The 27,752-nt window shown below is 35.9% G+C and overlaps 1 protein-coding gene across 1 annotated transcript; it reads left to right on the top strand.

Annotated features, from left to right (window-relative positions):
* The first annotated feature begins 791 nt into the window (after positions 1–791).
* On the top strand, positions 792–27,250 carry LOC149799193 (ADP-ribosyl cyclase/cyclic ADP-ribose hydrolase-like). Its single transcript, XM_089958455.1, has 8 exons — positions 792–1,239; positions 7,434–7,563; positions 11,673–11,760; positions 14,068–14,216; positions 17,736–17,809; positions 19,330–19,422; positions 20,005–20,091; positions 25,753–27,250. The coding sequence occupies exons 1-8, from the start codon at positions 1,076–1,078 to the stop codon at positions 25,901–25,903; spliced, it is 936 nt and encodes a 311-aa protein (XP_089814581.1). The 5' UTR covers positions 792–1,075; the 3' UTR covers positions 25,904–27,250.
* The last annotated feature ends 502 nt before the right edge of the window (positions 27,251–27,752 follow it).

Raw genomic sequence — 27,752 nt, 5'->3', positions numbered from 1 at the left:
TAAATCCCAAGACATAGAATTCTCTGAATGAAATGGAACATTCTGATATATCACAACGATGCAATTCATAATGTCTTTGAATGGTCCAGAAAACCTCCACAGTAATACATTACTCAAAGTCAATGAGCACTTTAGAAATTCTAATGAACGTATTAAATAAATAATTCCTCTCAAATTTCTATACCACTATACATTTTGATCATTAAAGTTCCATCGACTGATATTAAACAGCAATAAATAATGTATTCACCAAGTCCTTTGGTAATAACAAGGCTTAGAATGTTCTGAACTCAAATACCATGTAAACATTCTATTATCTACTCAATGAAGTATATAGGTTATCTATGTAAAGATGCTGTTTACATTATCTACAACTTACAATCATCGATAAACATTTTAACACTTATTAAAACAGTATTGGGAATTTATACATTCCATAAGTATGTAAGTGTTCTGGTACACCTCTATGAAAATCTAGAAATTGAGTAAGTGGTCTCGTACAGAATGGTATTTTTTTTCTTATACAGCAGTAAGGTAGGTGGCCACGTGTACATAATTGGAAGTGTTTCAATTATAAAGCAGTTGGCATCGTGCTGTCATGCACATGTTGGCGCGTTAGTTATATATGTTATATAAATAATGCAGCATGATGTAACAGTAATTTTAATTGATAAGTAAATCATATTATTCTATTTGTTGAGCACGGATGAGAGTTAGACTCAAAAGATCACACTCTTGTAAACCAGCTATCGTCCTCGTGCTCTCAGTATGTACCTGCTATACGGTGCCATGTACATATGTGCAGTCTTATGTAGTAGAGAGCTGGTGGAATTAAATGTGTATATCTACGGAAGTATGCACTTCATTTGACAGTATAACAGGATGGGGATATTTGAATGTAGCAGCTGAGTGTTAGAGTTGCATGTACTTCCTGATGATAGGACATTGAGTCCTTGCACATGCATACGCCTAAATATACAATGGGACTTGCTTCGTCACCATGAACAAATATATTCTGTTTGTGAACTGACTTCAAATAAACCATTCAAAGATCCGAAAAACTCTACGCAACAATATGTGGCTCACGAGGTGTTTTCATCTTTTTGTCGTCACCAAAGTGATCACTGCTGCGCCGTGCGGTAGAGAAAATGCTATCAGTATGGAACTTAGATCTCGAGTCATCGGAAGATGTCTCGAATTCCAGGCAAATACGAAGCTCAGTGTTTCATGTGAAGAACGGTAAGAAGTTATTTTATACAATTTATTATTATGCGCACAGGAACTTTACGAGTGATGCCAGGTCAACAGTAGCGTTTGTGGTGGTGTTGTTGGTGTTGGTGATTGTAGTAGAAGTAGTAGTAGCAGCAGCAACAGTAGTTGTTGATATATTGTCCACTAGTAGGGGACATACCAGTCTGGCACTAACCCAATTTCAAATCTAGTGACTACTCTGGGGCATCATACAGAGGAGCCATCAATACATGTCAGGAAGGCAAATAAAACCTTCCTTCCAAGGTTCACACGTAAGCGTTTGTAAACGCCATAACATCGATAAACACAGGAGGAGTTCTTTGGAGACAAAAATGCTGGACCAGTGGATGGAAACCAAGTACATTGTAAACAAATATGTAAACGGTAGGACCTCACAACAGCAAACGGATGAAAACATTGTAAAATATATACAGCTAAATACACATTGACTACTATGGACCATTGAAAGCATTCTGGAGTTTATTTTAGTATACTCTGTTTGATGGTCTTACTATACATATATATGTAAGTATCAAATTCTTACATTTATTTGGGTCCGATGTGATTGTAAACATGAACAAATACTATAATACCGTAAGTCTATCTCACCTAGACGCTCTATACTCATTTGTGTGTAACGAGATTGCGTTCTATATACATGTGTGCTTGCATCTGTGGGTGTATGTGTGTGTGTTTTCTGTTCTTTTTCTGTGCATGATATTTGTTGTTCCTAGATTATCTGATGACCAGAAATGTTCAATTATAAGGGGTCCATGATGGTGTTTCCCGACTCAGCTGTCAACCTATTACGGAGACATGAAAACAGATTTTAAAAATCTATTGAAATGTAAACGTATGAATTTGTTTTCTCTGCATGGTTAGTCTGTGATACTACTCCACGTCTATAATATGTAATATCAAGAAAAGAAAGCAAGAATTTAAGCAATCTCAGCAGGTGTTGTTAATTAAATTACAAATAATCCTAAGCTTCCTACCAAAAGTAAAAAATATAGAATGTTCCGAATGAATTCAAATAGTCTTGAATGTCCTGATATACCACAATGATGCAATTCAGAATGTCTTTGAATGGTTCCCAAAGAATCCATAGTAATGTTTAAATCCACAGCTCAATGACTGGTTTAAATGAATAATTCCTATCAAATTATAACACAACTGTAAATTCTGATCCATGGATTCCCAAAGACTGATATAAAACAGGAATGAAGAATTTGTCTTTCCAAATCCCTATTTTTACTAAACTTTTATTTGACCTACGACGTAACTGATTAAACATCTCTCCCTCGGGGCCTGTGTTTTGTTGTTTTCTTTTATATTTTAAATTTGTCTTCTTGTTCCTACTTAAGTTATAAATTATACTATGTTACTGCATATCGTGCCCAGGTATTTTTTTTTGTGGTTTGTTTTTACATCCAATAACTCATGGTGTGTGCTTCGTTCTCCGGTGTTTTTATATTGTGTGTAATTCTGCCTTTTCCTGGCCGTTATAAGGACACATTCTTAGCACATGTTTGAGTATTTCCTGAGCCTTGCAGTGGGGACAGTTTGTACTTGCTGTCCTTTTTCTGTATTTCCTGCACATCTGCTTATCCCGCAATTACGTCTTTACCTGTGCTAATTATATTTGGTGTAGTCGTATCGTCTGGCTCTTCATGGTCGGGTATTTGATTTCGAAGTTACGTCATTGCGTCTATTGTATAGGTGTCTACCTGACCAAAACGTGTCCCACAATTGTTCCATTCTTAGGTAACTTTTTCCGGATATAGAGGGAACAAAATAGAATAGGCTGCCCTTTTATGTAAAGCTAGACTGCCCAGTGTTTGAGTCAGTTGCACTGCCTTTGTGATTGGACTTTACACGTGTATACACCTAAAAATACATATGTTCTATTTGTGAATTGACTTCATATAAACTATTCATAGGTCCCATAAACTCTACACAAGAAGATGTGGTTCACGAAGTGTTTTCAGCTCCTTATGTTCACCAATGTGGTCGCTGCATCGGAAGATGTCTAGAATTTCAGGCAAATACGATGTTCGATATCCGTTGTTTTCACGTTACGTCACAAAACGTGTGTACTTCCTTATCCGCCATTTAGAGCCTCTAGCCCCTCTCATCTGCACCTAATAACATTGTTCTTCCCGCATAATTACGAAGGCACGTCTCATTTTGTGAGTAAAAATATAATAATATAAGATAATAATATATCACATTCTGTTGTGCACGTCAACTGCACGAGATCAAATGCTTGACTTTTCTACTTGTTATCTTCAAGTCAAACAATAAATTTCAACCATCTTTGTTATTCTTTCACAAACGAATAGATCGATCGATAAACAAATGCATACACAAATGGATACACAAACAAGTAGAAACATTTAATGATTTTCAATTTTCATGGGCTGAAATCAATAATTTGATTCTTTTTCAAGTTAAAAAGCCAATTGTTAATATATAATTTCATATTTCTAAAAGCATTTCAGGAATACTTCGTTTTGACATTCGACACAAAGTCATGTTCCATTTTGCACGTGTTTCGTTTAAATACACTTAAGGCGGCCCCGAGTGGCCGAGTGGTCTAAAGCGCTCACCGTTACGGATCACTGCCATCTCACCTCTGACTGCGTGGGTTCGAGTCCAAGGCTCGGCTAGCGGGGGTACGTGGGAAAGCCTGCCAGTAGCTTCTCGTGGGTTGGTGGTTCTTTCCTGGGTATTCCAGTGTTCTTCCTCCACCAGTTATACTGGCCGCCATGTATAGCCTATCTTGTGCTGAAAAATGGCGTTAAACCCTAGAACAACAACAACAACAATAAATACACTGAAGATGAAATGTCTTTTTGAACGGTTATCGCTTTCATTCAGTATCATCCTACGTCCATCATCTCCACAACAAATACAATATTTGACCATACTAATTAAACTGGTTTGTCAACTGTCTTTGGCACAAACACCTGTTGTCGCGAAAAGTATTTGTACACAAAAGTTCTGGCATAAAACACATGCTATGAAATTTTAATTCGTAACTGATATTATATCCTGAAAATCATTGTCCGGAAATACTCTTTCAAGATGACAAGCTTAGGGATATGATAGGACACGCTTTTTAAAAATGTCAATATTGTCTGTTTGTAAAATAAGAATGCATTACTATTTGATAGCAATATACATGACTACGGTTCAGATTCACTATTCTGTCTTTCGATAAAAGCAAGGGAACTTCCAGCCTTATTTTTATTTTCGTTCTATAGGGCACTTAACTTCAAGTTTAATCTATGTATTGTTTCAACGAAGTAAATGTCCTTATCGACAGTTAAATTATCATCTTGAATATACATGATGACCAATGTTGACAAAGGTTTATTAGGAACTCAAAATGGCGGCGCAAGGTGTGCGCACATTGCATTGTGGGTATTTGCGTACTCCATCGTTACGTCTGTGAAAACAACCCATTTCATGTGAAGAACCGTAAGAAGTTATTTTGTACCATTTACTATTGTGAATACAGAAAAGTTTCGAGTAAAGCCAGGTCAGGAGTAGTGCATGTAGTGGTGGTGGTGGTGGTTATGGTATTAGCAGTAGTAGAAGTAGTAGTAGTTATAGTTTACCTCTAGTAGGAAATGATGTTGATTGTGTTAGTGAACATGTAGGAGGTGGAGACGCATGACTAATATATTTTATTAGTCATATTTATAATCAGCTGTAATTGTAGTAGTACTAATACTAGTAGTTACTCTTGTTGTTTTTGGTAATAGTAGTTGTGATAAACGGATTATTAACAGTTGTTCAAGTTATTTCTCAGTAGTGTAGTAGTTGCAGTAGCGGCTTTTGTTCTTTTAGTTGTGGGAGGAGGACGAACATGAAAGGGAGGCCAGAGGGTGGCGAAGGAGCATCAGTTGTTTTCGCAGTTTTCTATCTATCTATCTATCTATCTATCTATCTATCTATCTATCTATATATATATATATATATATATATATATATATATATATATATATATATATATATATATATATATATATATATAGTTGCGACTCTATGGTCTTAAACAAAGTAACATAAAATGCAAAACTAGTAAGTTTAGTAAAATTCTATAAATAATTTCATTCTCTTAGTTAAAAATGAAAATTTAAGCAGAACTTGCAGTATTGTGAATTAAAACCCAAATCGTCCAAAACATTATATCACAGGTCTTACTTCAAACTGTATACAGGTTCAGTTTCTAGAACCTAATAATGTCATATAATTCTAATCCAAGAAAACAGCCTATTTATAGCTCACTATGTTATAACAGAATCTACCACCATGGAAAACAAATCAAACACACAATACAGACAAACATAACTATATATATATATATATATATATATATATATATATATATATAGAGAGAGAGAGAGAGAGAGAGAGAGAGAGAGAGAATCAAACATCTGCATGCACTTGGCTTGATACTCCATGTTAACTTTTTCCAATGACGTTCAAGAGATCAGTCATTGCCAACTGAAAGGCCCATAACGCGGAAATACATTAATTTCGCTCTTCGCATGTAGTGACCACCCTTCGCGAAACTAAAACTTCAAACCCACATATTTTGTTTTTCTTGTTTCACATTTGTATATTAAGCGAATTATAAACAAATCTAAAGAAGTAAATACGTATATATGAATTACATCTCATACTTGCAGAAAAAAGATGACCAATGACAACAGAAAATATCTTAATGAATTAAGTCTTGTATGATAAACCGATTTACCACAATTCAGCCGTACTAATTCATATGAAATTGTATTAACAAATATTAAGACTGCGTTTAGTATTAGTTTATCTAACCACAAAACTACTAATATTCTTTTTGGTCAAGAAAAATGAATTTTTAAGTCTCTGTTCCATACATGTAAATGGTAATAATGTTACTAAGAATTCGTTCAATATTCAATCAAATTATACTGATATTATTGCGACATGCAATATTCAATAAAATGCTAGATATTGGTGATAATGCGACGTGCAATATTCAGTAAAATGCCAGATATTGGTAATAATGCAACCTGAAATATTCAATAAAATGCCATATATAACTAATAATGCGACGTGCAAATATTCAATAAAATGCCAGATATTGATAATATTGCGACGTGCATTATGCGGTCGAATTTCAGACTATAACACGTTGAAGTATGATAAGAAGTTGTATTTTGTTGAAAAAGGTCTCAATGAAGTTCAGCATTTGATATTTATATGTCCTACATTTGTTTTTTTAAACCTGACAATCTGAACTGTCATTTGGATGATAATTCTAATTTCTTTTAATGAATTTGTACAATGATCAACAGTAATTTGCATTTTGTTGACTTCGAGATGGTCGAGGTATTACACTTGCTTATTCCGTTCTTGATGAGAAAACCAAACCCAGATTAAGTCGAATTCATTTTGTGCATTTTTCGCACAGGTTTTGTATTTCCCTTTTATTTTTAAAAATTGAAAACCGATTGTAAATACAAAACAAAAACTGATCGCAGTCACTGCGTTTCAGAGTTACTGCTGAATATTTATCAGCAAAATTATACACATAGTGACGCTAACATTACATAACAGGGGCGTTTATATCCAAGGTCATTTGTTGCTATTGTGGGTTTAACGCCTTATTTCAGCACACGTTAGCTATACATGCCAGCCAGTACAAATCCGCACGAATAAATGTGAGATGGCAGTGTTCTGTAGATCTGAGAGCTTTAGACAACTCGGTCACCTGGAGCCCCTCCAAGGTTACTTACGTAATTTATTGTTTCCCATATACATATAAGGAAGATTAGACCTGATTCCAACCTTATCATATATGCGTAATAGAACCCCGCGAAATATTAATAACATGCATGCACATGCATAAGAACATAAAACACGTTGTATGTATGTATGTATGCATGCATGTATGCTAGAATAGACGCTCTTAAAGAGCAAAGGATATCATTTATCAATGGTTTAAGTAGCTAGACTTCAACTCATAGTGAACGGCAATTTAATATCGCAAACTTCAAAATGATTTTTTTTAAACAAAAAGAACAAAGGCTGAAATATACAATCTGTTGATAACACTGCAAAAGTTATGGCATGTTTCTGCATATTCTGTTCTATGATTTATGAAATAACTCATTTTTTTCTTCTTTTAGTACGAGAAACTGTACTGAAATATGGGAGAAGTTCTCAAGAGGTTTTGCTTTTACAGATCCCTGTAACGTCAAAAATGATACCTTTCGGGAGTACATCATGGCCACTAATCATTCTGTCCCTAAAGATAAGGTGCGTATCTCTCTCTCTCTCTCTCTCTCTCTCTCTCTGTGAAATAGTTTAATGGTCAGTATATGGTTTGCCTAAGAGGCGTTAGAACATGAAACACAATATTTTTTTAACAAAAAAGCCTAAACAATAATAAATATCTTAGCCTTAGTGCCACCCTCCCCATTTTCGTTTTCTATTGCACTTCAGTTGAATGTGATCTTAGCAGCATCCTCCCCATTTTTCTTTTCTACTGGACTTCAATTGACTGTGATTTTAGTAGCATCCTCCCCATTTTCGTTTTCTATTGGACTTCAATTGAATGTGATCTTAGTAGCATCCTCCCCATTTTTCGTTTTCTATTGGACTTCAATTGAATAATGATAGCAGCAGCATCCCTATTTTCGTTTTCTATTGGACTTCAGTTGAATGTGATCTTAATAGCATCCTCCCCAATTTCATTTTCTATTTGACTTCAATTGAATGTGATCTTAGTAGCATCCTCCCCATTATCGTTTTCTATTTGACTTCAATTGAATGTGATCTTAGTAGCATCCTCCCCATTATCGTTTTCTATTGGACTTCAATTGAATGTGATCTTAGTAGCATCCTCCCCATTTTCTTTTTCTATTGGACTTCAATTGAATGTGATCTTAGTAGCATCCTCCCCATTTTCTTTTTATATTGGACTTCAATTGAATGTGATATTAGTAGCATCCTCCCCATTTGTCTTTTCTATTGGACTTCAATTGAATGTAATCTTAGTAGCATCCTCCCGATTTTCGTTTTCTATTGGACTTCAATTGAATGTGATCTTAGTAGCATCCTCCCGATTTTCGTTTTCTATTGGACTTCAATTGAATGTGATCTTAGTAGCATCCTCCCGATTTTCGTTTTCTATTGGACTTCAATTGAATGTTCACGAATAAGCTTAAGAGGTAATGAATAATAGCAAACTGGAAAAAATAAAAAAATATTCCTTGAGTTAAAAAATACACACTTAAAACAATGACGGGCACACTATGTAAGAAACACTATCCAGGATGACAAGCTCGGATATAACATAAACAAAGAACATTATATCTGGTCACATTTGTAAATCTAAATATGACGTTAGAAGGTACAGGATCGCAAAGCAAAAAATGACAAAGTGTTTTTATTAGATACGTAATATGATGTTCTGTGTGTAGAGACATAAAAATAATGCTCACTGCCATGCAATGCGACAAGAAGCAAACATACGTAATTACTACATAATAAGACACGTGCGCTTCCAACTTAAGGTATCACTAAAGAATATTCGCCACGAAGCGAATGCCTGCATGTACCACGTCAGATGAAAATCCAGCCATTGCAATATATTTAAACGCAATCAGCAGGGTGTACAATAAAACATCTGCATGGCCAATATTTCATGAGGTAATATGGCCCATTATTTTTACATCCACCCTCCAACAGCGAGGGAAAATAGTGAAATACTTCATTTTCAATAATATTACAGAGCAATAAGAAACAAAGTCGCGGAAATGACAGTAGCAAAATGATTATTAAACGAGATAAACAAATATGTTAAAAGATTAAGAGAGTAGGGTACAATGAACAAACATATATTTCTTTTTTTCTTCTTTTTGTGTGCAAAAGGTCAACTGGATAATTACCAAGCAGGTGCTTACGCAGTTATGTCTAGTAAAATATCCGCCCATCTCAACTCAGATTTACTTGATATAATATGTTTCTGCACAAACGGACTGTCCACGAGGCCTAGAAACAGAATTTATATATTCATGTCACTGTTACTACCAATGACTGAGATACTGTTCGATTAATTATCCATTTTGCGATACGATATTTCTGGTCTTCATAAAATGTATCCTTGATGCCACGTGGATTGGTCACCTTTGGTGTATAAGCGCTGCGGATAGTTGCATGTCTTTCTCCCGACACGGGACTGCAACTATCTAAGTATATGCTTTGGCGGGAATAGAGATCGTGACGTCATCAAGGCAAATTGAGACTTTATGGTGTCATTATCAATGAGTACCTGACATCATTATCACAACATTGTGTCAGCCGGTCCCCTGCCCTTGCACTATAAAATAATCAATGGGTGCTATACAATCACTTAAACCACCAAAGAGATATTCAGAACTGAAATGATTATACCTATTTGAACCTTTAGTTTATATATGGTTGTATTTTCATTCAAATTCAAACAAATAATATTATTCTGTAGTATTTTAAAGAAAGTTTTTCTGCATTGTACCCCCCCCCCCAAAAAAAAGTACGATCTTAGATTTGAGTGGTAAACGTATTATTTGGATTCAAGTGCTGATAATATGCGCTATTTGTCGTCTGATGAGACAATGATGATGTCTGCGGTTGGAACACATATTTTTTGTGTGCAGATTTACTATTTTTAGATTTAAGATGATAATGTGAAACAGGAACTTCCTTTGGCTTGTGTTCAGTGTTTTCAAGTGCTGACTTAAAGATTCATTTAAATCCAATATTATCTAACTGTTCTCAATTTCGGCTGCTAAAGATAATGTAATCTTACTTTTGATGGTAGCTTTCACTCTGATTTGTTTTCAAGAGTCTATTCAGAGTTTGCAAAGATTCAAGCAAATTTGTCATCTTGGAATGGAACATTATGGACTTTGAGGTGTAGCGATGACTTCGATTTCTCTATTGGGTTGATAATGGTGGATGTTTTGCTAAAGCAACACTACTTCCGATTTTGATGATCTTGATACTCTATATCACGCTCCAAAAAACTCATATCCTTTCAGAGTATTTTGCTGCAGTAAGACTTTTGTATTTATGATTCAGCTGTATATTAGTACATCGACTCAGCGCATTAGTACACAAGTAAGTACACTTGATCACACCTTACTTATACTATCACGTCGTTGAAATCCAATCATAAAAAGCCTTAACATGACTGTGTGGCTGCTCTGATGCACTTCATGTGACATCATTGATTTATTGTGACACCTTATAACACGATCAGCTTTGTGGCCTATCACATAATTTCTTCCTTTTTCTGCATATTATTTGGCAAACTCGTTCCCTTCCGTCCTAAAACAATTGAAAAGAAAATATCTCAGCAGCTACAGCCTAAATTGAATGTCAAGCAGTTTTCAAAGCAGAACTTTTTCGTCAAAATCTACGTCATTGTGACAGTGGTGTTATCGTAATTAACTTTGCGATAATGTGCGATAGTCTGTCACCTTTTTGGCTGACTTTCTGAACAACCGCCCTGGATCCAGATAGTCGTGTGGTTCGTCACAGCAAGTAAGCAATTTTCCTCTTCTTATTTTCGTTTTTCAAATCGTTCTCTTCCGCCCTAAATCCATTGAGAAGAAAATATTGCAACAACTGCACCCTAATTTGAAAGTGATGCAGTCATCAAAGCAAACTATTTTCTCCAGGTTTATGCTACCACCAAAATTTACGTCAGTGTGACAGTGGCGTTTTCGTACACCAAAGGAGGTAACCCACCTTGGAGAATAGGACTTGTGTATCATTGTCAAACTGGAATGCCACCCATATATCTTTTAAGGACAAATATCTTATAAACATGACACTTCAATTTCTTAATCAGGTACGATAATTCGTCGCTTTTCGATTGACTTCTGGATCAAGTTTGTCCTTTATTGTCATATAGTATCAGCCTGCCTCGATTGTATCTGCAGTTTGGTTTTGCAGACATCAACATTGATGAAAATATCGTAAAAACTGCACGCCTAGAGGATTGCTGGAAAAATTTGATCCCATCCATTGATCACATCTTACGATTAGAAAAATACTTTCATCATATGTGCATATTACTCTAACGGTTTGAACTTTTATTCAATTTTTGCGTTAATGGAATTTGCCTTCGGCCAACAGCTGTAGAACCGCATATCCACTCAATAGTTAAGTGCATAGCTTTGTTCCTTTCTCTTTGGTTTCTTTCTTTTTGTTTTACGGTTTTTGTTTTCTTTTATGGACAGGAGGGTTGTTCTTGGCCCTGCTCTCTCTCTCTCTCTCTCTCTCTCTCTCTCTCTCTCTCTCTCTCTCCATTTACCGCAATGAAGGCCAACTTAGACCGATGACCTAGGCTATTTATTACCAGGATTTTGTACTTTCAGGCGATGTTCTGGGGAGGAGTGTATGATCTGGTTCATCGCTATAGCAACAGAGGACAATCTAAAGTAACTCTCGAAGACACCATGCCCGGTATGTTATCTAAATTCAAAATTGAATGTAATTAACCAGTCGTAATGAAAGTTATTTACAATTCAAAAGTCTCAATATGCGCTGAACGTTTTGCTTGAAACCAGACTTAATAACAAAGAGATTTCTTGGTATTTGTATTTTATAACCTCTTTGGATAAAATCGACTGAATACGAACACATGCTGTGTTTCCTTAGTGTCCGTATTCCTTGGAGAAATCTTCGTTTTGTTGTTTTGTCAGGCATACACATAAGTTGAAGAAAACGGAAGCACAACAAACAATCTTTTTTGATAAGAATTTTAACATGTTGCTAACTTTTTATATTCGTATTTCTAGTGTTGTATGCAAAAAAACAAAAACAAACCCGGACTTACTTATTTACTAGCACTTTTAACATTGGACTTAATATTGTTACAATCCAGAGGTCTTTGCTTTGACCGAGCGGTGTCAAACCCTGGCGGGATTCCGCTAGAAGCGATAAGTTTTCCCCTATTTTTTCAAAGATTTCCATACAGCTTCTATTGTAAATTAGAAAGCCTAAGATTTTCATTCTATAAATAATATTACTCTAATCAATACAAGACCACAGATTTCACAACTTATAATTGTCTATCAACCGCACATCTGCATGACTTCTCTTCATCAACTTTCCATACCGTCATCATTTCACGCCGTAAAACTATAGAACGTTCCCAAACACTGGGAACTATCTTTTGCTACGCCACCGTAGGCCAGTCAAATGATGGTTTTGAGCCACATTTCATCTGTAAACTTGCATCATATTTGCCACCATGGCGACATAAACGGTATCTGCCAAGGACGGAACCGTCCCTTCTTGTTTATTTCATTGTATATAACCATAAATACTGCAACCAATGTACACCACTAGATTTTAATAGGGACTATGGAACGACAGGGATACTCATGCGACTCTGACCTGATTTCACCAAAAGTAAATCACGGCATCATGGAAACTCACTAAAATTTCATTCCATTACGTTTGCTTCTAGTAATTGGCTAATTATTTCGGGCTAAGGAATATTTCCACTGGGCCAGTAATCACAAACATCTAATAATTCCTTAAAACGAGGCGCTATAACCAAATGCGCGTACTCCAAATTTATTACAATATCTCAGTAATTCAGAAGGAATGGAAAACCCAAATGTCATATGGAAAAATACCTTCTGGAATTGACCAGACGCAAGACAACAGCCTACATCGCGAAACAATCACTTGGTCCCACTCATTTGAAATCTCTGACAAGCTACACTATAAACATTGCGCCACTATCTGACTACACTCTCGCCCAAAGGTTTATCGGAAATATTTTTTTACCTTACAAAGCAAACCTGTACCGGTGCATAAAGCAAGAGTTGTTGAAAAGGTGGGTATGTCAAGTGCGTGAAAATTCTTAATGTTTGAGATAATTAATAAGATCCACATTTCCGGAAAAATATTTTGCGGTCAACTCAAGTTCTAGGAAGCGCATACCGTATACATGATCATACAAGCATCGAGCATAATAAATCACAGACGTTTATCATATATGTGTCACCCTTTTAATATAAACCGCATGAAAGTCTTGAATTAGATTTATTTGTCTACCTTTGAAGAGATCACCCGCCTTTGTTGTTAAATACTAAGCAACCAAGTGAGTAAAAGATAGCATTAATTGATTAAGTGAAAAATATATAGTTAAAGATCTATGTAAGTACATTTCTTTCTGCTGTTTTGAGTGGACTATTCGTAAATAAATATTAAAAATATAGTGTAACTTCCTTCCAATAGTGTTATGGTCATATGGTAATGGGGACAATTGTAAGTTCTGATCAACATATGGAATTTATGTAAACGCCCACGTCCTATGGAGAAAAGAGCGAATTTCACACGAGCAAAATGTGCGTCTGTGTATCTATTGCCCGAGTTATAAGAACTCGGGGCACACATTTGCAACAATGTGACAAGAGATATGCCCTTTATAGCGGGAATCATCTGAACAAACGAACCATTTGTTAAGACACTGTTTTAACAGAATGTCGATGAAAATGGTGATGGACTAAGCAGCTGAAAATGTGTCGCTTAAACTGTGCGCTAATTGACCAAGTTCTTTTGCTTGACTAGTAGCTTGCGTGTGGTCAATAAACAATTACATTCTTTATTTTTTCTCGAACTGAGAAACTACTTCTGAATATACTTATATCTACCTCTCTGTTCCTTCTCGTTTTTGTCTTCTTTATTTCTTTTAACCTCACTTCTTTAATATGTACAATTATTTTATTCTATCTACTTTCACCACAACTGTGTCAGGTTACGTGGCCGATGGCTTGAGCTTTTGTGGGGATAACAGCACATCAGACGGCATAGCACGAGAAAATTTTACCTGTCCATCCACCAACCTGACTGCAAATTGCTCGTCTACTGTCAGTAACGTTTTCTGGACATCAGCGTCGGTCAATGTACGCAACGTTTTCAGCGTATTCTTTACATAACGTTCATTTATTACAAAAAATAACTATGAATATTTTGTCATATGGTTTACATGGTTATGGTATCATAATGTCTTTTTGCTACGTATTTGACGATTACTTTAAATAGCAATAATCCTGCATAATACGATATTTAGTCTTTTCTCTCGATGAGTATATTGCATTTATGTTTACCGTTTGTGAAATCATTGAGGATATCATAGTACATTAATCTAATATAACGTAAAGAATATATTTATTACGCCTTATTCATATATATAAGATCAACTAACTGAATGTGAGCAAATAAAAAAGTATAACTATTTTGTAGTATTGTAAAACTAAGTAATAGATGATAATACATGCTTACAATCATATTTCGTCTCCATGAGTTCGAATTTGCCTGCTATCATTAGACGAAATAGTTCGATTATGATAAATTTGGTGGGTAATACGACAATAATAAATAAAATAGGTTTAAAATTTATATAGATAACCATATAACCAGTTTCAATCTTATGCCAGTAGCTCATTTATACCGTGATATGTAATGCTATACGAGAGGTATTTGAAACGTCATGAATATTTTGCTGTATCATTTTTGTTTCTTTGAAGCTGTCAATAAAATGTAATACCGATCAATAATCAAATAATTTACTTTAAATTAATCTGCAACTGCACTACAACGCGACTGGCATCCGTAGATACATCTGTATGACGTAAGATGGGTAAATGACAGTGATATAAATATGGCGGGCATCCGTAGATACATCTGTATGACGTAAGATGGGTAAATGACAGTGATATAAATATGGCGGGCATCCGTAGATACATCTGTATGACGTAAGATGGATAAATGACAGTGATATAATTATGGCGGGCATCCGTAGATACATCTGTATGACGTAAGATGGGTAAATGACAGTGATATAATTATGGCGGGCATCCGTAGATACATCTGTATGACGTAAGATGGATAAATGACAGTGATATAATTATGGCGGGCATCCGTAGATACATCTGTATGACGTAAGATGGGTAAATGACAGTGATATAAATATGGCGGGCATCTGTAGATACATCTGTATGACGTAAGATGGGTAAATGACAGTGATATAAATATGGCGGGCATCTGTAGATACGTATGTATGACCTAACATGGGTAAATGCCAGTGAGATTACAGTATGACGGGCATCTGCATATATAGATTTACGACCCAACCGGTAAATAACTGTGACATAAGACTCACGTGCATCTGTAGATACATTTTACCAGATAATATTGGTAAATAACAGAGAAGGAAGATAATTATAGTACTAAGCTAAAAGTATACTGTACAATTCGAGCGATTTTAATACAGTTAGGAGGTGGTTTCATTATTTGAGGTAGATGCAAATACAAATGAGATGACCAACTGTTACTAGTCTATACTTTTAAACTATGTGACAAAAAAGATTGAAGACAACAAGCTTTGTAAAATTTAACAAATAATTTATTTCCCTAGAATACAATGTGAAAAACGAGAAAAAAGAACATACGGTATTACATATTAAATCCAAAAATGATCCGAGAACTAAAAAGACAAGTCCTAGTAATAAAAAGTTCTGAATGAAACTGAGTTCAAGTCCGGAAGCGATCAAAATTTGAAGGCGATGACGTCTGTTAAAGTCAGCGAAGTGATGTTGTGTCAACAGTCTCTTGTTGAATCACATACATATTATTCCAGATTTGAATTCAGTATAAATTCCAATTAATGTCTTTATCCAATAATTTTGTCAGAGCACTTATTTATTTCCAGTGAAAATAATCACTTGAATTGAGTAATTTGAAGAAAATAAAATTCAGCCCAAACTGGACACCATATAATATAACTTAAAGTGCCAGATGCTAAAGCACAACTGACAAACCTTTATCAAAACATCAATTATACGACTAATTAAGACGCAAAACAGATTCCCGGATGAGGGTCAAAATTTCATTCTCCTGGAAAAAAAATAGAAGTTTGTTACCAATTGGCACATGATACTTGTCACATAGTATAGGTATGACCTTGACTCAACTTAACGATTCTTACTCTGAGAAAGATAAAACAAATTAAAAAGTTGTTTACCAAAACTGTCACTGATTTTGGAACAAGGTCAGCAAGTAGGTACAATGTTTCATTTCCCGTAGAGGATAATGAAGCTATTATTAGTTGTTTACATCAATGAAACAAATAAAAAAAAATAACATAAAAACAAGTAAATTAGGTCAAACAGAACTGAACTCAATTCTGGACAAGGTCAAGTCCAGTAAACAATGTTACATTACAATATCATGTAATGAAATATTAAAACTTTAAACACAGACAATTAAATTAATTATACATAACACTCACGCTGTGGAAGACCGTTCTTTACGACTGGTGAGTGGGAAGGGAAAAATCGATGAAGATACTCAATACACCGTGAAAGATATATCTGTTATCACGTGCATTGATTTTTCAACTGTTTTCCTTATATACAAGAATGCTTTGAAGGTGAGAAGGGTTTTCGCGAAATGGATCCTACATTTATTGACGGCTAATCAAAGACAGACGCAGATAGAAAACGCCAAAACCGTCACTGTCAAATATGAAAAGATTGACCGGAGACGGTTTAATAAGATAGGCACAAGCTATGAAAAGAGGATTTAGTTTTTGGAACTCGGCGAAGGAAACAAGAAAGGTTGCACCGGTAATAATGAGAAGAGTCCAAAAGTCAATCAATGAAATCAGATCGTGTTTTCACGCATTATTTTTATTTGCGAAAGAACTGTAGTCAAGGTATACGTGACTGACTGTTTGTTTGACTGGAAATCTTGCTTCCAAAGTGTTTCCATATTTTATACGGCCATGGTTTAGCTCAAGGTGGTGTTGTCTGAACGATTTCCTGACTTAAGACGATTGAAAAGCATCCGTGCAGTTGGAAGTGCAATTTTTCGGTTTATGAACAAATTCCGAGATTGTGACTACAAAACAGCATTTAATTATCATACTAAAAACGCGTGCAGAGGTATACGAGGTGTACATTAAGGCGATGCTTTGACTTAGTGGTCACTATTAAGACGTTGTTCTAAAGCGTACGAATATTCAAAACTGTTTTAAAACCCACTTCTGTGGCATAATGTGTTGTCTCATTAACATCTTCACCATTGAGAAGACTAAACACTGAAGAGTCTATAATGCGCGTGCCATTTATTATTTTATTTGCCTTTGAACGCTTGTACGCAAGAAGGAAAGTGCCATATTTTCTACATTTTACTACTGCTTATTCGTTTCCAGATTGGGTTTATTTCAACAAGACTCATTCAAAGGTTTCTAATATTTATCAAAAGATTTATTCTTTGGAAACACCTCACACACCCCAACAAAATTAATTACAGAACATGATGAATGTTTCCCAGCTCATAATATAACTAATATCATGTTCAATATGTTCTATAATTGTATTGTCTCCAATTCTGCTAAAGTATCTATTCTTTTTTTCCAGTTTGCAAAAAGTGTGACTGGAGAAATCTTCGTAATGCTGAATGCAAGCAGAAATCCTATTTATCGTAACAATTCGTAAGTTATCTTCGTCATTGTTGTACATGTATATGCATTTGAAACTGCTTTCATGCCCCTTAAAAAGTATATTATCTGCTCTTGAGAAAAGACTAAAGACATTGAATCTAATGTAATATCTCCAAGTAAAACTGTATCACAACAAAGATGAATGACCACGGATCTAATAAAATATCACCAAATGAAAGTGTACATCAGCAAAGATTAAAGACATTGAATTTAATGTAATATCACCAAGTAAAAGCTCTGGGATAGGTTTTCTTTTGTACAGGACATAGTTGTACTTCTTGCACATTGCATGAGAAAGAATTGGTTGCATCAATGTCTTTGCAGAGGTTTAATTTGTCAGTCCAAATGCTAAAATCTAAAGTTGGATGAGGTTGTTTAAAATTGGTTTGTACCCAAATTCTGTCAGGATTTTCTTACTTCCGGAACAGAAGCTTAACAAGAGCCTATGCAACTTTTGTTTCTTTAATTATTGACCGATACTCATCAAAAGGCCTCAGTCTTGTACAATTTGTCTACAGGAATAGACACTTATTAAAATATCGACTCGCAGTTGAAACTTAAATATAATATATTGATGGATACGGATTGCGCGAAAAGCTTTTTATAGAAGTATATTGCGTACCTGTTCGACATGTTACATTTTCTGTTGTGTATATGACGATTGAAACCATAACAGTCATATATCTGACCTAGACGGCTCGCTTGTGTAAATGTCGAGGTATAAAATGAGAGACCGAGAAATCACAAGATTCCAGTAAAGTAGGGGGTTATTTTTGGAGTTTGGCCCCCAGTCACCACAATACTTCTGCTTGTCATGTGATCTAGAAATACCGTATACATTTTTCTTTTATCTTGTGTCATCCTTTAGAGATTTATATTATTCACTTACGCTTATCTTGGAAATGAAATCATAAATTATAGTTTTAGATGTTGCATTCGTTAAAAATTGAATGTAATCTCCTTTCGTGAATGAAAAAAATAGAATGACCTAACAACAAGGTGTATGAGAACTTACAAAAACACAAAGACGAATAAACACAACAAGAAACAAGTTGTATCAGCGATAACGCCTATACAACTGAGTCGGTAATCTTCATTATGGACGTAGCAGAAAAATGTAATACAATTTACTATTGTATGTATCAAAAGGCCACGTTTCGATACATCGGTATTTCGTAGTAAGAGTTCACGTAAGGATTAGGTGTAAGACCTGTAGTTTGCAAAATGCTTTGTATACGTCATATTATGCCCGAGTCCGCTTTATAGGCGTCATATTATGTCCGAATCGGCTTTTAGGCGTCATATTAGGCCCGATTCGGCTTTGTACGCATCATATCTCATATCAGGCCCGATTCGAAATTCCTGAGATATCACTGCCTTGAAGTTAGTTCCACTGAGTGGAATCCGTAAGCTATTTCAGTATCAAATACGTATGAATTGATTAAATAGATAAGTTAGCATTTTTGTGAGAGCTCTCTACGTCGTTACAGTGTGTACGTAATCTTCTTCAGATACTTCCGAATGTACGAAGTGCCAAATCTAACCAGAGGAACCGTAACCAAAGCAACGGTTTACATCGTCGGTGAATCACCAATTTCGAAAGGGTAAGTAAAATAATGCGACAAAAGCTTAACAATTTGATTCACGTTTTCTTTTTCCATTTCAAATTCTCTACTAAAGGTTTATTTGGAATAATAAGATTACTTGCACCATGTCAATAGAAACAGAAAAATTCCAGTTTCTTTTTCGTGTTTGATTTGCTGACGTGTATTTCGATCGCGTCTTTCACCAGGAATGAATCTTACCACACACACACACACACACGCACACACACACTTCATAATAAGTTACCTACCTTCTTTCTCCTATGTATAATTAAATAATAATAATAATAATAATAATAATAATAATAATAATAATATCAAGACAAGTACACGGTGATAAAGACAATAATCGCCCCTGCGACCCTAAATAACGACCCAAAATATCATGAAATAGGAAAACACAGAAAAAAGATATAAAATCACTTTCCTGAACCCATGCGCGCATAACCATTCCGCATATTCCATCTGCTCTCTCTCTCTTTCTCTCTCTCTCTCTCTCTCTCTCTCTCTCTCTCGCTTTTTTCTCTCAGCAATTAACTTCAAAGCTTAGATTGATTGGTTTGATCCACTGTCTTTATTTAGAAGCCTCTGCGGTTCGGAATCTATCTTGGAGTTGAAGACTCAACTGGCCGAAAAGGACATCGATTTTGAATGTCAAGAGAATCCCAGGTTTGTACTCCTGGTCACTTGCATACATGATAACGTTGTAAGGGTGTTAAGCTTCTGTGTTAATAGACCTACACTCGACAGAAGCTACAACATCCTTTATATTTCGCCCAATCTTTTAGAAGTTTTGATGCAAACTTTAAATAACTGGGTAGAACATTATTCGAAAAATTTGAATTGGAGGATGATAATTCAGTCTATTGCAGTATAGAAAGCATTCTCCGTTGGCCTAGTGGTTAGAGCGTCCGCCCGGATGCGGGAGGTCGTGGGTTCGAACCAAGGGCGAGTTATACCAAAGACTTATAAAAATGGCACTATTAGCTCCCTCGCTTGGCGCTCAGCATTAAGAGGTTAGTATTACGACTGGTAGGCCTGGTTTCAGGATAATGTAACTGGGTGAGACATGATGCTACATGTCTGCGGTATGATGCCTCAGTGCTCGACATCACTATAAACGACCACACTGCAGACATTGTAGCGATGTGACTGAAAAAATGTTAAAGCTACGCTAAAAATCCAGATCACACATACACATTCGAATATAATCACTCACTTTTTACATCGTAATCACATACTCACCCTCCGTTAAAAAAACCGCAGAGCAACAAATTACGACTTTTGTCGATAGGGTACAAATCATAGTAATCAGTGAAGATGGTACTAATAGTTCCGACATCTTCGTGAAGTTCACTTACCACCTTCTTCTTACAATGCACACTGCCAATAGGAGGAGTAGCATCAAAATACGGGTTTTGCCCCATTCGCCCTCTTTGTGGCCCGTCCTCGTCCCTATCCACCATGACAGTTTAACCCCTATGTGAGCATTGTTTTTTGTTCACTTATAATTTTGACCGCACACACGTAAGCACACACGTAGCGCGAGTGATCCAGTCATAGTAGGGAATAGTCTCATCAGAACGGAAATGACTCAAGGAGCTCCAGTGGTGACACAACACGTTTTTTATGCTCTTTTGGTCTGCAATGATTGCTGAAACGAAAATCCCTGCACTTATTCAGGCAAGCCTATGGTAGCGATCAGCCAGCCTAGTACAATGAATGAATGAATGAATTAATTAATTAATGAACTTATATCGGCCTCTGCTGTGTATTGATTTTCTCCACAATGTGTTATAATCTATATCCCTGTGCTTGAAGAAATATAAAGCTGATTTGAGTTTTGAATATTCTCATCAATACGTGCCTCGAAACTACCAGCGAAACGTGGGTAAACTCAACTTTGGTGATATCAGATTTCTCGCGAGTAAGATACCAAAGCAAAAGTTGAAGAAATCTGAAACACAACCCAGATATCACAGTTAATATATTCACATATGACAAAGCTTTTCATCCGCTCTCCCATGGTCATCGCAAGCGAAATCAGAGTGTAAAACACTGTCAAATTTATTAGTACAAAAAAAAATGAAAGTCCCGTATATCATATATGCATATTTTGAATGCGTGAATGTTTCAATAGTAAGCTCAGCTATAAATAAATAAATGCACCCCATATCTATCGACTTGTGCCAATCACCCATTCGCGGACCAATTTACATGCGGATTCTAATATGAAGCCGTCGATGTGATGCACAAAAAACAGAACAGTCAGTCCTTTATGATAGGCCATCATCGCATCATGCGACCATTTTCAGTTGTTGGATTTCAGTGGATCATTCCTTCGTACATTGATTTACAAAACACTTACACGATCATAACACCCACGGTGGCCACGAATACTTCTTTGAAGTTTATTTGAAATATCCCAAACATTTACACGAGACACTCAGTGATTATTCGATTGCCCAAGAAGCGCTATCTGTGCCAAGTTCGCAGTGGCTCCTGTATCAGTGCGTTATCGTTGATGAGTCAGGATGCGAACACACTGAAAGCACCCAACTAGTACAGAGTCTTAGGACCATATACAATTATGTATTGCACGTGCGAACTCTGCAATTGTACTTGATAGTGGGTATGCATGTAACCAACATCCATCGAGTGCTTGGATTTCGTTGGAAAGCTTGGATGGCTCGGTATGTTCAGATGAATGCCATCAATGAATGTGAAAGTACGTTATAAGTTCATGTTCAATACCGTCTTTGGAAAAAAAATGGAGAATCCGTACAATCAAATTCGAGCTAATCTTGTCTGTGATAATACTGAGCAAGACAAACTTCGGAGGCTCATTGAGGACCCGGCCATTTAGTCCAGAGAAATCATTTATGGTGTACTTGTTGCCGTTCACAGTAAAACAATCCTCAAAACTCAGACTCGAACAACCAATCTACTTTGATACGACTGTGCTGGATTTGTCGAATCTGCTCGACACGTACTTTTTCAACTATGACAAGATCAAACCGCTGTATCAGGATCAGATCAAGATACTATTCACAAACACTGACTCGCTCATATGCGTCACGAAAGATGATGTGCAAGCGAACATGACACAGCCAACCACAATTAAATAATGTGATACCAGCGATTATCCGAGGGGACATCCATTGTTTAGTGCCTTCAATATAAAGGTGGTTGATGGTTAACAAGCTCAAAGACGAATGTTGGGGGTAAACCAATCGAAGCGTATGTGGGACTGCTACCCTAAATGTACTAGACAAAGGTTGGGCCGCAGAGCTCTGCGAAAACATCAAAAAGGACTAAGGTACCCTAGAGGTATTATAACTAGATACAAATTTGGGTAAGGTAGAATGATAATGCTGATATATAATCAGCGGCATCTTGGATTTTTTTCCACATATTTCACGTATCGACAAATCTGGCCATGTTCTAGATTTTTCACATACACATTATCAAAATCATTAGTAGCCAGGGATGAAATTTAATTTTGAAGCACTCAACGTTTGTCCCCACCGGTATTTAACCGTCTTTGGCGTTTGTGTTTACGAATAGATTTCATCATTAATACACACACAGACACACATACAGATACCACTTCATCACTTTGGTCGAATTACATTACACACACACACACACACACACACACACACACATATACACACACACACACACACACACACACACACATATATATATATATATATATATATATATATATATATATATATATATATATATATATATATATATATATATATACAAATCATATGACGAATAACAATCTTTTCAAGTGCACTGGGTTCGGCAAGAGATCACAAGTATCCGGGATTGATTAAGTTAAATGTAATAAACTGACAACGAACAGTGAGAACCTATTATCTAGCTATCCTGGGCGCTTTCGACTTTTTAATGAGTCTTTTTCAAAGGCAAATGCAAAACATATTATGTATAAACTAGTTTATTTCAGCTTGTTGCTTTACTGGAAAATATTTGTATCAAATACGAATACATAATAAAGTTAAAAGGTTGAATTCCTGTAGAAACAGCCATTTAAAATTTCGCAAACATAACTGTTTTTCTGTTTTATTTGTTTGTCTTGTCTATATTTTGTATTTGCCTTTGAAAAAGACTCATTAAAGAGTTGAAAAGCTCATGCTAGCTCGATACTAGTTTCGCATTGTTCGTTGTCAGTTTATATATATATATATATATATATATATATATATATATATATATATATATATATATATATATATATATATATATACATATATATATAATGGAATTTGATCGAAGTGATGAAGAGGCGGTAACTACCGAACAGGTGTTGGATCAAATGGCATCAATAACAATTTCGCTCCATTTCTCAATGCACATCTGCTTCAAGGTGGTGTTACCTAATCCTTGTATGAACTGTCATATGATAACGTTAAAAATTAAATAGATATTGTTATATGATATGACCCTGATGTGCCACTGCCAACTCTAGGCCAACTTGGAATCATCTCCAAGCAAACCTCCAAGTGTTGACTACAGCAGCACGTGTAGAACCACTCCTGGATTGTTTCTACGATTTTGAAGTAGCATTCACCGCTATATTCACCCTGGTTACGTGCACTAATGAATTATTTACAGCAACATTGACTCAGCTGAGACAAAAACGGGGTAGACTCTTTTTCAATAACGATACAATTGTTCGTGTAACATTTATTGGACAAAAGACGATCGTTAGATGTCAGGGGGTAGCATAATCGTTGTTTTTGAATGAGAGGGGTGCCTTAACACCAGAACAACTGCCAGATATTTCAGTATTCCAGAAGCAGAGTTTTTTTTTTTTTTATAACTGATTGACAATTGTGCTGGTAAAAGAGAATAATTGGCTGTAAGTGCGCGTGCGTATTATGTCCGCGCTTGACGATGAGACCTGACAAGGTCTGCCTCTCGTGCAATTAAAATTCGTGATTGTATTATTAATAAAACAACTATGACAGACCCTTAGTCTTACCGGCGTGAAAAACTAGTCGAATCAGAACAACAGCACAAAATGAAATTACCAAGAGATCCGCGCCGATCGTGAAATACAAACGTGTTTGATCGTAGATGCTATTTGCGGGCTTGCTGCAGCAGCAAATGCGGATTTTGGTGTTAATGGAATCACGACAACATCAGATATTGTAGGTGCACTAATCGGTATTATTGTCGGAGATATATGGATAGCAACGGTTATCTCTGATGGCACTCCTAAATACTCGTCTATTCCGAATTGTTTGCAACTGCACAGAAAAAGTCTCGATCAGTATACTGTATTCAGTTGCAATCGAAGGTGTACTAATCAGTGCCGCTGAATTTGAAACTGTGCTAGTGGGAATGGAAAACGTAAGACAGTTAAGAGCACCAATAAGACACAGCGCAGATTTACAGGTAGTAACCATTTGATTGATCGAAAACAGATTAGCTAGTAGTTGTGTATATTGATCGCTACCATATGCTTGCCTGAATAAACACATTCCTCTGAGGGATGCTCGTTTACACAATCACTGCAAGCTGAAGTAGCATAAAAGGCTGGTGTTTTGCCACTACTGGATCTATTTGGGGCATTCCCATCCAGACGAGACTCTTCCACACCATGACTGGAGCGCTCGCGTCACGTATGTTGCGAGTTTACGATCAAAATTAAATGTGAACAACAGCCATCACTCACATACTGGCTGAATTGTCATGGTCAGTAGAAACGAGGGCGGGTAGAAAGGCTACAAAGAGGGCAAGTGGGACAAAACCAGTAGTCTCCTACTACTAGAGGATCATAACTTTATTAATTGTTCCATGTCTATCAACGTCACTTAGCACCTCCTTTTTGCAATACCTACTCCTAATAGCAAGGTCATAACTGTATTGATGGTTCCGACATGTGCATCAGCCAAACTTAGCACCTTCTTCTAGATATACCTACAACCAAGAGGAGGGATATCACGTAAGGTAGGGATATCACGTACGGTAGATCGATTAGTGGAACAGATCGCACACTGAGAACTAAAATGTAGAGAAATATATTGTATTAATGAGAATAAATAATTAAGTACCAACTCTTTTGGCTTCCAATTTAAATTCTCTCTCTCTCTCTCTCTCTCTCTCTCTCTTGCTCTCTCTCTCTATCAACTCTTTTGGCTTCCTATTTCAATTCTCTCTCTCTCTCTCTCTCTCTCTCTCTGAAATTTCTAAACGCGACCTGCAGTGCATGGTTGACTTGTTCAAGAAAAATCTACTACAATTTTCATAATCTGTTTTTAATTAATTCTTTTACCATTATTCTTTCAGGGAAGTGATGTATATATTATGTGGAGATAATCCTGGAGCAGACGTGTGCTCTTCTGTATGGGTAACCTCGACGAGTTCACGTTCAAAACTAAATTACTATGTTTTGCTGTACATCGCTTTTTCTGTATTTACGTTTAGAACTCGGTTTTAAATATTAAAAAAAAGATGAATGAAGAAAATATACACTATTCTCATTTTGGCTATACCCCTGTGTATTGCCTTTATACGTGATGCATCTGTGCAAGTAAGACATAAATGCAACAACAAATATGATACAGAATGAAAAGTGCACCTTTTATCTTCATATGTGAATGAGGAATTAGTTGATGGTCTGCTTGTAGTAGAACGAGTAAATTCAATATTTATAAAGAAATAACATTCCTGATGTATTTATTTGTATGCAAACAAATTGCTTTTAAACAATCCAGGACTCGACGTATCATTCAAAGATTGATGTGATCCACATGCAGGAATGGTTCTTTTACTTCCCAAAACAGGGTGTGATAACATGCTTGTCAAAAAATATAAATCAAAACTGTATCTGCAAAAATTATTAGCTTCAAGTTAACAGCAACTTGAAACACGATGTGCAATGCCACATATGAGAAGGCAAGCTCAGTAGGGTTTGTAAAGGTTAGTTATGCTGGTGACTGTTTCTGCTTAATATATGATATATAAAGATACTATACCAGTGCATTTATTTCACTAAGATTTTGAAAAACCTGTGCAATCTACTGAGTGAAGGTTAATTTAAAAAATAATTGTTTGGGTGCGATCTATATGCTATGTATTGTTTTACTTGCTTTTGTTACAATTGTTTTGTCTGCTTCTTGTATAATAGCTAGCGTCCATCTTCATTTCCTATTACTATACATGTTCATGTATTTTGCTAGGATCATTAATTGGTACACATGAGAGAAGTCTTGTTTGTTTTTGTTTTTTTGTTTGTTTTTTTTGGGGGGGTGGGTGGGTGGGCACTTGTAACACTATATTTTCTAGATCATTGCGGGAAATGAGATCTAAATGCTTTTCCCAACATCAAATTGATGTAGCCGGTCTGGGTTAGCCTGCGCAGGTTTCAAAGCCACTATCCATGTATTACGGATAGGATGCTTGATCGTCTAAGGCGCTGACCTTGATTATGAACCAGATTACAAGCCATTGTCAGGAAACTGAAGCAACATGGATTGATTACTTTGGGGCGAGGACGATGACTTCAGAAAACCGAAAGACATAAGATTTGTGAGGAAACCTTCAAGCAAGATGGCTTGATTACTTTGGGGCGGGGACGATGACTTCAGAAAACCGAAAGACATAAGATTTATGAGGAAACCTTCAAGCAAGATGGCTTCAAGTAAAGTCTCATCATGCAATTTTATTAAGGAAGTACAGTTGATTGTTCAGTAAATTAACGCCTTTTCATTTAAATTATTTGTAGCGTGAAAAGATATCAATTGCATTCATTCCTCTTTTGCATTAAGAGCAACTTACAATGGAATCGGATATGTTTGCGTCATTATTTTCTGAATGTACGTATTTTCAAACTAAATGTAAGTAAAATTTGTCCCAGTGCTATTAATTGCAACCACTACCATGAACAAATAATGATTTATCTTATAACTATTCAGACCCTGCAAATTATATTAAGACAAAGCCAACTATCAACAACATCCTCACTTGACTGCATATAATTCAGTTTCTGTTATACGTATGTTCTTGTGTGTACACCAAACATGTATTTCAATTGCAAATGCTACAAGCAAACTTTGATCTTTATTTCCTAAAGATAGTATACAGAATTAGTTCACTATACAAATCTCATATATGATTAATACATGACATTTGAGGAATATTGACATGTTACTTGCATGTTACACACAGATGGCAAAGAGAGATAAACATAACTAATGATAGTTCTCAATACTATAAAAACGTTATCATTAAGAAGAGTGGCATATTCAATATCATATTCAAACATTCTTATGCACGAAGAGATTTAG

This window comes from Sinohyriopsis cumingii, chromosome 5 (genome assembly GCF_028554795.1).
Source record: "Sinohyriopsis cumingii isolate HCF-2022 chromosome 5, ASM2855479v2, whole genome shotgun sequence".
NCBI classification, from domain to species: Eukaryota; Metazoa; Mollusca; class Bivalvia; order Unionida; family Unionidae; genus Sinohyriopsis; species Sinohyriopsis cumingii.
This window is presented reverse-complemented; position numbering and strand designations above follow the sequence as displayed.